Source organism: Ranitomeya variabilis, chromosome 4 (genome assembly GCF_051348905.1).
Source record: "Ranitomeya variabilis isolate aRanVar5 chromosome 4, aRanVar5.hap1, whole genome shotgun sequence".
Lineage (NCBI taxonomy): Eukaryota > Metazoa > Chordata > Amphibia > Anura > Dendrobatidae > Ranitomeya > Ranitomeya variabilis.
Window position 1 is genome coordinate 697843576 of NC_135235.1, and position 12847 is coordinate 697856422.

General features: G+C 43.6%; 2 protein-coding genes across 2 annotated transcripts in view; one reads left to right on the forward strand and one right to left on the reverse strand.

Moving 5' to 3' along the window:
* Positions 1-12847, forward strand: part of LOC143767734 (uncharacterized) — a 464270-nt gene that overhangs the window by 155327 nt on the left and 296096 nt on the right. The window lies entirely within an intron of this gene.
* LOC143767737 (uncharacterized) overlaps positions 8442-12847 on the reverse strand; it is a 56443-nt gene continuing 52037 nt past the window's right edge. Inside the window, exon 7 of the mRNA XM_077256244.1 lies at positions 8442-10755. Coding sequence (XP_077112359.1) covers positions 9164-10755 — 1592 coding nt within the window. The 3' untranslated portion in view covers positions 8442-9163. The remainder of the gene's footprint in view (positions 10756-12847) is intronic.

The following is a 12847-nucleotide window of genomic DNA, read 5'->3' on the forward strand; positions in this document are numbered from 1 at the left end:
TGGACCAGTGGTCGCAATAGCAGAATAATTAAAATTCACCGCACTCTCTTATGGATTGGTTTCTCAAAGGTTTATATTTGTTTATTGGGAGCGTAACAGAATATTACAGTATATGCGATATACAACGTTTCGGCTCAACCAGAGCCTTTGTCACGTGTTCGCTGTAGAAAACAAGAAAATACGCAAAACAACACAAATAAAGTAAATAACACGAAATAATACAACAAAAATAATAATGAGTCATCCTAGAGGTAAAGGGAGGAAGAGAAGATACATGTCTACTAACAGACATACGAGGACGACTGTGGAAGTGACGACCAGGGGTCGAGCATAGGTGTAGGTACACAATTGTCCTGTGCATCCTGTGGATAGGAATAATAGTGAGTGCCAATAATGAAGTACAGAGGGAAAAATATATAGTGCCTCATTCACATAAACATCGCTACATAGTCCCCAGACCGGTGCGCTATCTTTATCAGTATGCAGCACAACAACTCCATCTGACCTCAGTCGGGCACACCATGCCTTATACATAGCTGCAGGCTGCGCTTAGTTACTAGGTTGCTACAACCAGTAACAGCGCTTGCGCAATAAGGCCCCACTATACAGCGGCATGTCACTTCCGGTCCGCACCAATCACTTCCGGTGCGGCGGACATTTAGGACATGCACGCCGCCCTGACTATAGACCAGGCACACGCTGCACCAGAGCACAGCGCGGGAGCGCCGCTCTTATTCAGGATCAACACAGGTAATAAGCGATCAGGTCTATATCTCTGCCTCTGCATCCATGATAGACATATGGGTATACCAGATGCGCATTTTTGCCCTACACAGGTCCACACCATCCAAAGGGAGTCTTTTTAGACATAGACGCATCTATTACATTGCTCAAGGTAATCTATCAACTTCTGTGGGCACTTTTTCTAGTATACCACTGCAGCTCACCTCTTCCACTATTTCTACAGAACGCCTACTTTGCACCGTTGGGACATCTCCCTCTCTGCGCACCGTTCTATAATCTAACAAGGTAACTACCCGTGCAACTAATTACCTATGCAACAATTTTTAAGTCTGGCTGTGCTGTTACTTATAATTATGTGAAACTGGTACGAATATTGGAATGCATATAATTTATGGCACCTATACTATTATGAGTATTTTTTTCCCTCTGTACTTCATTATTGGCACTCACTATTATTCCTATCCACAGGATGCACAGGACAATTGTGTACCTACACCTATGCTCGACCCCTGGTTGTCACTTCCACAGTCGTCCTCGTATGTCTGTTAGTAGACATGTATCTTCTCTTCCTCCCTTTACCTCTAGGATGACTCATTATTATTTTTGTTGTATTATTTCGTGTTATTTACTTTATTTGTGTTGTTTTGCGTATTTTCTTGTTTTCTACAGCGAACACGTGACAAAGGCTCTGGTTGAGCCGAAATGTTGTATATCGCATATACTGTAATATTCTGTTACGCTCCCAATAAACAAATATAAACCTTTGAGAAACCAATCCATAAGAGAGTGCGGTGAATTTTAATTATTCAACTGGGTATGAGAACATCAGCATCGGTTACAGTCTCTGCATCGCCTGGTATGAACTAGGTTTCAAGAGTTTGAACATGTTGCAGTGGCTCCACTGCGAGGGACAGCTCTACAGGCCAGAGATCGGGTGCTGGTGACATACAAGCGTCCGCAAAACAAGCTCGGCTATCGGTGGGAAGAAACACCACTCCGGGTCGTATGTCAGGTCCACCCTGGAGAGCCCGTCTACAAAATTCGACCCGAAGAAGTAGGTGCCCCTTTTCGTGTGGTGCATCGTAACATGCTCCGGCCGTGTGTATCCAACGATCCAATTGTAAAAGAGGAAGAAGAGGTTTCTCCTGCCAAAAGACCTCCATTAATTCAGGTTGAGGAAGAGGAATATTCTGAACAATTGCCAGTGGGAGAGAGAGAACGGATACCTGAGACATCAGAGGCTCCTGTAATTCCAGAAATGACTGTTCTACCTGAATTGGGTGTATCCCTAGCCTTGTAAGTCCAATCAAATGCAGCCATCTCCCAGGACCCGACAGAGTCCCAGATTATGTCTTTCTGAACTCTCAACCGTAGGAAAACCTCCTAACCATTTTGGTCAGGAACACTTCATCTAGCGACAAATTGTGAAAGGAATAGGAGAATTCAAACGCCTACTGCAAGAAATCTCGCCCCCGTGGAATGGTACGCACAAAGGAAGGGGAAATGTAAGGAGGAGAGCCGGCCTTGGCGTGCCTTGTCTGGGACGAGTCCAGAACTACTGGTGCTGTCACCCGAATTGCAGGAGGGAGAGTTTAGTTCCCCAGACAGACCTATGAACTTGAGACCAGGGGGCGTGGAGAGCATAAAATGGCAACAATGCGCGGGAAAAAGGTCAGTAGTGGCGAGATGCTGTAGTGCGCAGGGGCTGAATGCGAGCTCTCCTGCGCTGTACAGTCAGTAAAAGGTAGGCCCAAGCCAGAAGTGGTCTACGGAAGCTTACCGGAGACTTCAGGCAGAGACGCTTCCAGAGATCGCTGACAGTGCTGACTCCCATGACATCACTGAGCGTGAGTGATCCCTCCTTACGACTGGACCGCAGTGGGCATACTCCCAGACGTGACGACCAGGCTGCAGTCAGATACCTGTGACCGGACATTCCAGGACCACCGACAACGCCGGGAACGAAGACCCCTTCTGCATCAGGACGACACCGGTATCTTCAAGCGTCCAGGCCGGGATGCTACCATCATCATCTCAGAGACTGCTCCTCATCAACGCCGGAGTGATAAGTCTGATTCCTGTGAACTCCCCCCTACCTAACTACACAGCTGTTGCCCCTAAGTCTACCAGTCTACCATAGTCAGTTTCACTATCCTGTTTACCATATACTCCCTCCCTGTGTGGAGTAAAGCTGTTATATTAAATCCCTCTGTTAACCCTTGCTCTGCCTCCAACCATTACTGCATTCTTGTACCTGCTTCACCACCTCCATCTTTCCAACCCCCTATCTCATTTGTCAGCACCCTCCTGGGCCTGGCGATTTGAAATTTCCTTTTCCTCCTCAGATCTTGCCATCTCCTCAACATTTCACTAGTAGAGATCCCATCTATCTCCTGGAATGGAACCCCACTAGCTATCAGGTCACAACACAGCTCCTTCCTGCTCTAATTTGGGTATCATCCTCTTTTCTCCTTTCTTGATCTACTCTCTCTACTGTGCTAGTTTTTGACACTTTTGCTTTCTCTAAAGCAGATAACTGAGAAATTAAATTGCATGCTGTATAGACAGTAGTGGAATTTCCCATAAGCACATTGAATATAGTGAATAATGGGGATTTGTAAGCAGCTGGGGCACTTTGAATTTTTTCTTCAATTTATTCTTCATCATTACTGTCAACATTGCAGCATCTGGTCCCTTCCACTCCTCTACAACAGCAAAATGATAATTTAAATCTGGCAAAGGATTGCGAGTTGTACCACCTATGCATGCGATTTCTCTCAATCTCTGAACTCCGTCTGCAAGAGACTCCCATCGAGTTTGTGGTATTAATTCAATAGGAGAATCATACACTATTGCCACAGAATCTCTCACCAACTGCAACAAAGAAGTTTTCTGCAGTGTACCTTGCACGTCTCATTTTTAGACGTACCATAGGATCAATACAAATACTACATAATCCTATAGCTTCTCCATTGTTCAAAATTAGAGTATCTGCCCCATGATCCCATAATCTGACAATCCATGCTAACAAATGTTCTCCTGCTTGCTGCCTGTACCTGGTACCCAGTTCTGTTAGCACTCCTGCTGTGTACCCCCTAGTCTCTACTGTCATTGCGGATTCTGCTCCAGTAGCTGCATTTCCTGCATCCTTCCTATTCCACTACGCTGTGTGACTTCTCCTAGTTTTTGTTATTACAATACGGCTAGCATGCATTTCTACCTTATATATCTCACTGTCAGAACTGTCCCATTCTGGCAAGTCTGACCATTGTTCACAGGTGATCATGGTCCTGACCCGTCTTGTAAAGGAGTCTGACACAGGCTGCTGCCTTCTCCTGCGTCTACGCGTATTCATACTTTTTACAACATATGCTTCAAAATTCCTTTGCATATTGTTATGCTGTTTCATTTGGTCTCTCAAGGCTCATTGCAAGCTAATCCTTTGCTCTATAGCAGTATGCAGCACTAAACTCAAGTTATCAATGTCCTCCTGCAAACCTTGAAGTGCCTGAACACAGACCATCCAACTGCTGCAGCAACTTTCTTTTCCTCTGCATCATACCTTGAGAGATCAAACTTGGCAGCCACATCTGGGGATTTGGTAAGCCCTGCCCCACCATATACTTGTTACATTCCTGTGCCGCTGGGGTCCTGGTTCCTGATAACACCCATTATGGCAAGGATCTGACACTCTCAACTACTTTCCTATTCTTACCAAACTTATTCAATTTTGCAAATATTTACCGTTGTGGCCAAAAGTATTGACACCCCTGCAATTCTGTCAGATAATACTCCGTTTCTTCCTGAAAATGATTGCAAACACAAATTATTTGTTATTATTATCTTCATTTAATTTGCCCTAATTGAAAAAACACAAAAATAATTGTCCTAAAACCAAACTGGATATAATTCCAGACCAACCATAAAAAACAGGGTGGACAAAAGTATTTGCACTGTTGGAAAAATCATGTGATGCTTCTCTAATTTGTGTAATTAACAGCAGCTGTAACTTACCTGTGGCACCTAACAGGTGTTGGCAATAACTAAATCACACTTCCAGTCAGTTAACATGGATTAAAGTTGACTCAACCTCTGTCCTGTGTCCTTGTGTGTACCACATTAAGCATGGAGAAAAGAAAGACCAAAGAACTGTCTGAGGACTTGAGAAACCAAATTGTGAGGAAGCATGAGCAATCTCAAGGCTACAAGTCCATCTCCAAAGACGTGAATGTTCCTGTGTCTACCGTGCGCAGTGCCATCAAGAAGTTTAAATCCCATGGCTCTGTGGCTAACCTCCCTAGATGTGGACGGAAAAGAAAAATTGACAAGAGATTTCAACGCAAGATTGTGCGGATGTTGGATAAAGAGCCTCGACTAACATCCAAACAAGTTCAAGCTGCCCTGCAGTCCGAGGGTACAACAGTGTCAACCCATACTACCCGTCGGCATCTGAATGAAAAGGGACTCTATGGTAGGAGACCCAGAAATACCCCACTTCTTACCCCGAGACATAAAAAAGCCAGGCTGGAGTTTGACAAAACTTACCTGAAAAAGCCTAAAACGTTTTGGAAGAATGTTCTCTGGTCAGATGAGACAAAAGTAGAGCTTTTTGGACAAAGGCATCAACATAGAGTTTACAGGAGAAAAAAAGAGGCATTCAAAGAAAAGAACACGGTCCCTACAGTCAAACATGGCGGAGGTTCCCTGATGTTTTGGGGTTGCTTTGCTGCCTCTGGCACTGGACTGTTTCACCGTGTGCATGGCATTATGAAGTCTGAAGACTACCAACAAATTTTGCAGCATAATGTAGGGCCCAGTGTGAGAAAACTGGGTCTCCCTCAGAGGTCATGGGTCTTCCAGCAGGACAATGACCCAAAACACACTTCAAAAAGCACTAGAAAATAGTTTGAGAGAAAGCAATGGAGAATTCTAAGGTGGCCAGCAATGAGTCCAGACCTGAATCCCATAGAACACCTGTGGAGAGATCTAAAAATGGCAGTTTGGAGAAGGTACCCTTCAAATATCAGGGACCTGGAGCAGTTTGCCAAAGAAGAATGGTCTAAAATTCCAGCAGAGCATTGTAAGAAACTCATTGATGGTTACCGGAAGAGGTTGGTTGCAGTTATTTTGGCTAAAGGTTGTGCAACCAAGTATTAGGCTGAGGGTGCCAATACTTTTGTCTGGCCCGTTTTTGGAGTTTTGTGTGAAATGATCAATGTTTTGCTTCATTCTCTTTTGTGTTTTTTCATTTAAGTCAAATTAAATGAAGATAATAATAACAAAGAATTTGTGTTTGCAATCATTTTCAGGAAGAAACTGAGTATTATCTGACAGAATTGCAGGGGTGTCAATACTTTTGGCCACAACTGTATATTCAAAACAATCCCACTTCTGACACCACTTTGTTTTGCAATGGATTCAAAGGATTATGATGAATAAGAAATGTTAACAAGAGAATTGAGTAAACAAAATTGAATTTACTTAAATAATTAGACTAAAACAATAAAGTAAAATACATGTGCATCAAAACAGGCAATATTCATACATTACAAGGTAGAAGTCATCAGGCTCTATCTCTGTATGTCCATCTCCCCTGTCTGTGTCTGTCCCTCCTTCTCACAAAATATAGTCGTCTTTTATATGTTAAAACTGTCTATTGAAACTTCTCTAAAGGCTTTGATCTATCATAGTATGCCAGTGTGAAAACCCATTAAACCAAATCGATAAGATTTCACCACATGTCATCCCTGGGAACCTTCTGATTATGTGACTCATCTTAGAAGATAGTGTAAATGACCGGGTCATTACATTCCTTTGTTAAGGTACCGTCACATTAAGCGACGCTGCATATAGGCAACGATGCCGATCGCTGCAGCGTCGCTGTGTGGTCGCTGGAGAGCTGTCACACAGACAGCTCTCCAGCGACCAACGATGCCGAAGTCCCCGGGTAACCAGGGTAAACATCGGGTTACTAAGCGCAGGGCCGCGCTTAGTAACCCGATGTTTACCCTGGTTACCAGTGTAAATGTAAAAAAAAAACAAAAACACTACATACTTACATTCCGGTGTCTGTCCCCCGGCCTCCGCTTCCCTGCACTGTGTAAGCGCCGGCCCTAAAGCAGAGCGGTGACGTCACCGCTATACTTTACGGCCGGCTGGCGCTCACAGTCAGTGCGGGAAGCTGACGGCGAGGGGACAGACACCGGAATGTAAGTATGTACTGTTTGTTTTTTTTTAACATTTACAATGGTAACCAGGGTAAACATCGGGTTACTAAGCGCGGCCCTGCGCTTAGTAACCCGATGTTTACCCTGGTTACCAGTGAAGACATCGCTGGATCGGTGTCACACACACCGATTCAGCGATGTCTGCGGGAGATCCAGCGACAAAATAAGGTGCTGGCCTTCTAGCTCCGACCAGCGATATCACAGCAGGATCCTGATCGCTGCTGCGTGTCAAACACAACGATATCGCTATCCAGGACGCTGCAACGTCACGGATTGCTAGCGATATCGTTGTTAAGTCGCTCAGTGTGAAGGTACCTTAAGATGGGTCCTCCGGTTAAACATTTAACTTTTCATGAACTTTTGCTAACTCACTGAATGTAATGAGATGTGTTTATATATATATATATATATATATATATATATATATATATATATATATTTAGTATTAATTAATTGGAGTGTTGAAACCATTTATAAATACTACACAGCCCCTCTATCCCTCCACAAGTTACTTATTCGGGGGGGACAGTACAGTATGTCCTCTGAGATGTGGTCTTGCATTAATACTGTACGGGCTGTTCCAGTGTTTATCATGAATGAAACAGTTTGTCTCTCCCTGAGAAAATGTGGACAGTGAGTGTGGGTCCCTGTGGGGTGAAAACGGAGCACAGGGAGACATCTGGAAGACCCGTTTCCTATGGAGGGTTCAGGATTGTAGCTATTCATTTTGTAGAACATTTGGAAGAAAAATTTCCTTTTTGCCCACAATACCAACATTTAACTTTCCTGCAGTCTATTTCTTCCTTGCTAGTTACTTCCGCCTCTCCCACTTTCCTTTCTGGGCTGCACGGGTCCTAATTAACTCTTTTTTTTTACATGCTTTTTAGTTCAGCACCCTGGGCTATTTCCATCAGAAGAACCCATTGCATATTACACCACTTCGGACGACTAGTACATACTGCGGTCTGGACTAAAGGTCTAAAACCATTCATGAAACACTGCAGCAATAGTAAGGGGATACTATAAAATGACAGAGACTAGATCATCCCATGTGGCCCAATATGTCTCCTCAGCACCCTGGAGACACATTCTGTTAGGGGTCCGGGAGCTGGTTAACGAGAGATAAGCTCACTGAGGGGCCAGGGCCAATGTTATGCTTTTGGCTATACCTGTGGATGATCATGTAACAGCAGGTTACTTTCTATCCCAGAAGGTAGAAAGAGTACATGACTCATCATCTTCATGGGGACCAGAGGCACCTTAGGCATCCATGGCATGGGGACCCAAAAGACACAGTAATAAACCCCACAGAGATTTTGTTCGCCGCAATATCTGAAGTCTCATCCTATCATTCCTGCATAAGGCAGGGGTGTTCAAAAAGGATGCAAGTTTTACATCAAGTACAGAGACTACAGGGGTCTCTGTGTTTTCATACCATCATAGATTATATTTACAGTTCTATGTCTGTTTCATCTGATTTATCTTCACTCATTGAGATACAGGAAAGATCTTTGTACAGTGTTAGCCAGTAGATAGAAAAATATTTAGAACTGAGAGTCCGCAGTGGTTGATGCCTTTTAATGGCTAAATGAAAATATAGTTACAAATTGCAAGCTTTCAAGACTAATCAAGTCTCTTCATGAGGTATAGAATAATACAAAGTCTGAAGAATCACATTTATACACAACAGGGCACAGAAATAATGCAATAGATAAGACAACTAACGTGAAGCAGAGCTATTATTATGGAAGAGGGATAAACAGTTGTGTCCATAAATATTGGACCAGTTCATAGATAAGGAGTGTGAAAGTTTTATTGTCCTCCGATTGGGGTCTGATTCTGTGTTGTGATGCCTCCACAAGGTATAAGGAGCAAATTCCTTAATTGATGTGAAAAGACAAATCCCTGTGACACATTCATTCCTGCGCCGAGTGTGTCAAAGGTTGTCATGAATTTATACTCCCACACTCTTTTGTCTCTGAGATTTGAAGTTACCTTTTAATACAAGTAATTTCATGTCCAGGCTTCTCTCCTGTGTGAGTTCTTTGAGGTGTAAAAAGAGCTGATTAATATCTAAAACATTTCCCACGATCTGAACATGAAAAAGGCTTCTCCTCTGTGTGGGTTCCCATGTGCCTATCAAGGTCCACTTTATGGCTAAAACATTTCCCACATTCTGAACATAAAAAAGGCTACTCCTGTGTGTGAGTTCTCCTGTGGCTATCAAGTTGTGCTTTCCTGGTAAAACATTTCCCACATTCTGAACATGAAAAAGGCTTCTCACCGGTGTGAGTTCTCCGGTGGCGATCAAGATGCGCTTTCATGTTAAAACATTTCCCACATTCTGAACATAAAAAAGGCTTCTCCCCTGTGTGAGTTCTCTGATGTTTAAAAAGAGTTGATCTATCTCGAAAATATTTCCCACATTCTGAACAAGAAAAAGGCTTCTCCCCTGTGTGAGTTCTCCTGTGGCTATCAAGTTGCGCTTTCTCGTTAAAACATTTCCCACATTCTGAACATGAAAAAGGCTTCTCCCCTGTGTGAGTTCTCCTGTGGCTATCAAGTTGCACTTTCCTGGTAAAACATTTCCCACATTCTGAACATGAAAAAGGCTTCTCACTGGTGTGAGTTCTCCGGTGGCGATCAAGTTGCGCTTTCCCGTTAAAACATTTCCCACATTCTGAACATGAAAAAGGCTTCTCCCCTGTGTGACCTCTCCAGTGGCTATCAAGATGCGCTTTCATTTTAAAACATTTCCCACATTCTGAACATAAAAAAGGCTTCTCCCCTGTGTGAGTTCTCTGATGTTTAAAAAGAGTTGATCTATCTCGAAAATATTTCCCACATTCTGAACAAGAAAAAGGCTTCTCCCCTGTGTGAGTTCTCTGATGTTTAAAGAGAGTTGATTTATCTCGAAAACATTTCCCACATTCTGAACATGAAAAAGGCTTCTCACCGGTGTGAGTTCTCCGGTGGCGATCAAGATGCGCTTTCATGTTAAAACATTTCCCACATTCTGAACATAAAAAAGGCTTCTCCCCTGTGTGAGTTCTCTGATGTTTAAAAAGAGTTGATCTATCTCGAAAATATTTCCCACATTCTGAACAAGAAAAAGGCTTCTCCCCTGTGTGAGTTCTCCTGTGGCTATCAAGTTGCGCTTTCTCGTTAAAACATTTCCCACATTCTGAACATGAAAAAGGCTTCTCCCCTGTGTGAGTTCTCCTGTGGCTATCAAGTTGCACTTTCCTGGTAAAACATTTCCCACATTCTGAACATGAAAAAGGCTTCTCACCGGTGTGAGTTCTCCGGTGGCGATCAAGATGCGCTTTCCTGTTAAAACATTTCCCACATTCTGAACATGAAAAAGACTTCTCCCTTGTATGGGTTCTCTGGTGGCTATCAACATTTGCTTTCTGGTTAAACCATTTCCCACACTTGCAACAAGAAAAGCAATTTTTTGCTGTGTGAATTTTTTGATGTTTAAGAAAAGACGTTTCGACGGGAAAACTATTTCCACATTCTGAAACTGAAAATGGCTTCTTTGCTTTAGGAGCAGTTTGTTTTTGAATTCTTATTTTGTGACTTTGATTTTCCTTAGTAGTCGGTAATGAATCAGAAGACAGGACCTGTTTGAAAGGATCAGATGATAGATCTTTACTCTGAAGGGATGATGATATATCTAGAGTAATGGCATTCCCTTCAATTGTATCCTGTTGGATGTCAAGATCATCTGATTTATAAATTGAAGATGTCAGAAGTCCCTCTGGTCTTCTGGTACAGTCATCTGCCAAGAATAAAAACAATATTTATTTGTGAATTAAATATCCATTTCTACTTAAACTGTCAGTAAAAATAGCAAGTTATGTAAAAATACTGAATTATTCACCAAGACAATGACAGGTTTTCTATTAAACTGTAAACTAACAGGATGAACCAGTAGAGCATGGTGTTCATCTGTTTGCTCATTTTGCCTCCCAAATATGGAATAAAAAAACACCAAACAATGTTAAAAAAAATATTGCTGGAAGGTAGATATCACAGGACACTACCTAGCTAAACTATCTGAGTAAGAAAAAAATGAATAGCTAACTAGATAAAACACTAAGGTTACTTACCGGTAGCCATTTTTTTCCGGAACCCATGACAGCACACCTGAGAGAGGGGATCCGCCCAGTCAGGACAGGAACCCTACTGAAAATAAAAGGTCGGTACCTCTCCGTCGCTTCAGTTGGTTTACAGAGCATGAGAGGCCCCCCTGGTCAGTACACATGGCAAAACCATCACCACATTATATCAACTAACACCACCCAAAACTATAGTGCACACCAAAGGGGAGATAATGGAGGGGAAATATACGGGTGCTGTCAATGGTTCCGGAAAAAACGGCTACCGGTAAGTAACCTTGGTGCTTTCCTTTCTGTCATGATCCGGGTCGGCGTTTGCTTTGTTTCTACTACTCCGGCCTGGTCATGGTGGGGTTAACTATTTCTGCCTTTCTTTGATTTGGGAGTGGCTATTTCTTGGTGCTCTTGCTGGCAGCTTGTGTCAGTGATAGTTTTGGGCTTGCTGGGACTGCTAACCTGTGAAACCCCAGTGTTCCTTTTGCCTCTGACGTCCCTTACCTGTACCTGACCTGTCTCCTGTACCTGACCTATTGTGACTCTGGTGTGTATCCCCTCTGTTTGTGACTCGGCTAAAACTCTGAATTCGTCTCCTGTTTTCCGTCTTTGTTACCACACCTCTGTCTGGCTTTTTGACCTTTTGGCTTACTCTGACTCCGTTCTCTGTCTCACGTCTCTGGTACCTTTGCTCCTGGCTGGTCCTGACCCTTGGCTTTTATTTTGACCATGAGTTCGGTTTTCCCCTTTAAACTATAGGATTACCAACCGTTACTGACTTGGCTTGTTTTGACCACTCTGTTGCCACCTGGTGGCGCAGTGTAGCGTGAACTGGGCTGTGGTGCGGCAAGTGTGACCTCTTTTTCTCTCACACACTCTCCCTCGTGGAGTCTGCACATACCTGCATTGCTGCAGCGTGACATTACCACTGATCCTGAAACATTTAAAAGAGATTTCACACTTTTTTTTTTCTCCATCTCTGTTCATGGATCCGCTGCATACCTTGGCGGATCAAATAACTAACCTGACATAGATGATGCAGACATTATCCATGGAGCATAGGACCTTGACTACCTCTCAGAAGCAGGTGGAGAAGGAGCTTGCAGAGACAGTTAAGATAGACCAGGGTGTTTCCTCTTCCTCTGTCAGTAAGTCAGGTGAGATGACTGATGTTTCTCTGCACTCTCCTAAACCCCCTGTTAAACTACCTGACACGTTCTCTGGTGAGAAGGAAAAATTCCATGCGTTCAAGGAGAGTTGAAAACTATTATTTTCCCTTAGACCCCGATCTTCAGTGGATGAGAATCAGCGGGTGGGGATAGTTATATCTTTACTTCGGGAGGGTCCGCAGTCGTGGGCATTTTCCGTACCTCCGACCGCCCCTGAAAGAATGTCTGTGAATATGTTATTTGATGCTCTGTGACTGATATATGATGAACTGGATCGTGTTAGAATGGCAGAGGACACTATTATGGGGCTCTCTCAGGGTAAGCTCTCAGGCGAGTGGTACTGTTCGGAGTTCCGGCGGTGGTCTTCAGAGGTTTCCTGGAGCAATTCGGATCTCATGTGTGTTTGTTCCAGAGGGGACTGTCTGAACATTTAAAGGATGCTCTGGCTCTCCATCCTTCCCCCAGTTCCTTGGAAGAGGCCATGACTCAGGCTGTCCGCATGGATCGGAGGTTACGAGAGAGAGGAGTCATGCAATGGGAGGCTCCTTTCCTTCCTGGTAGGCCAGAGTCTTTGCCACCTGTTGAGCCC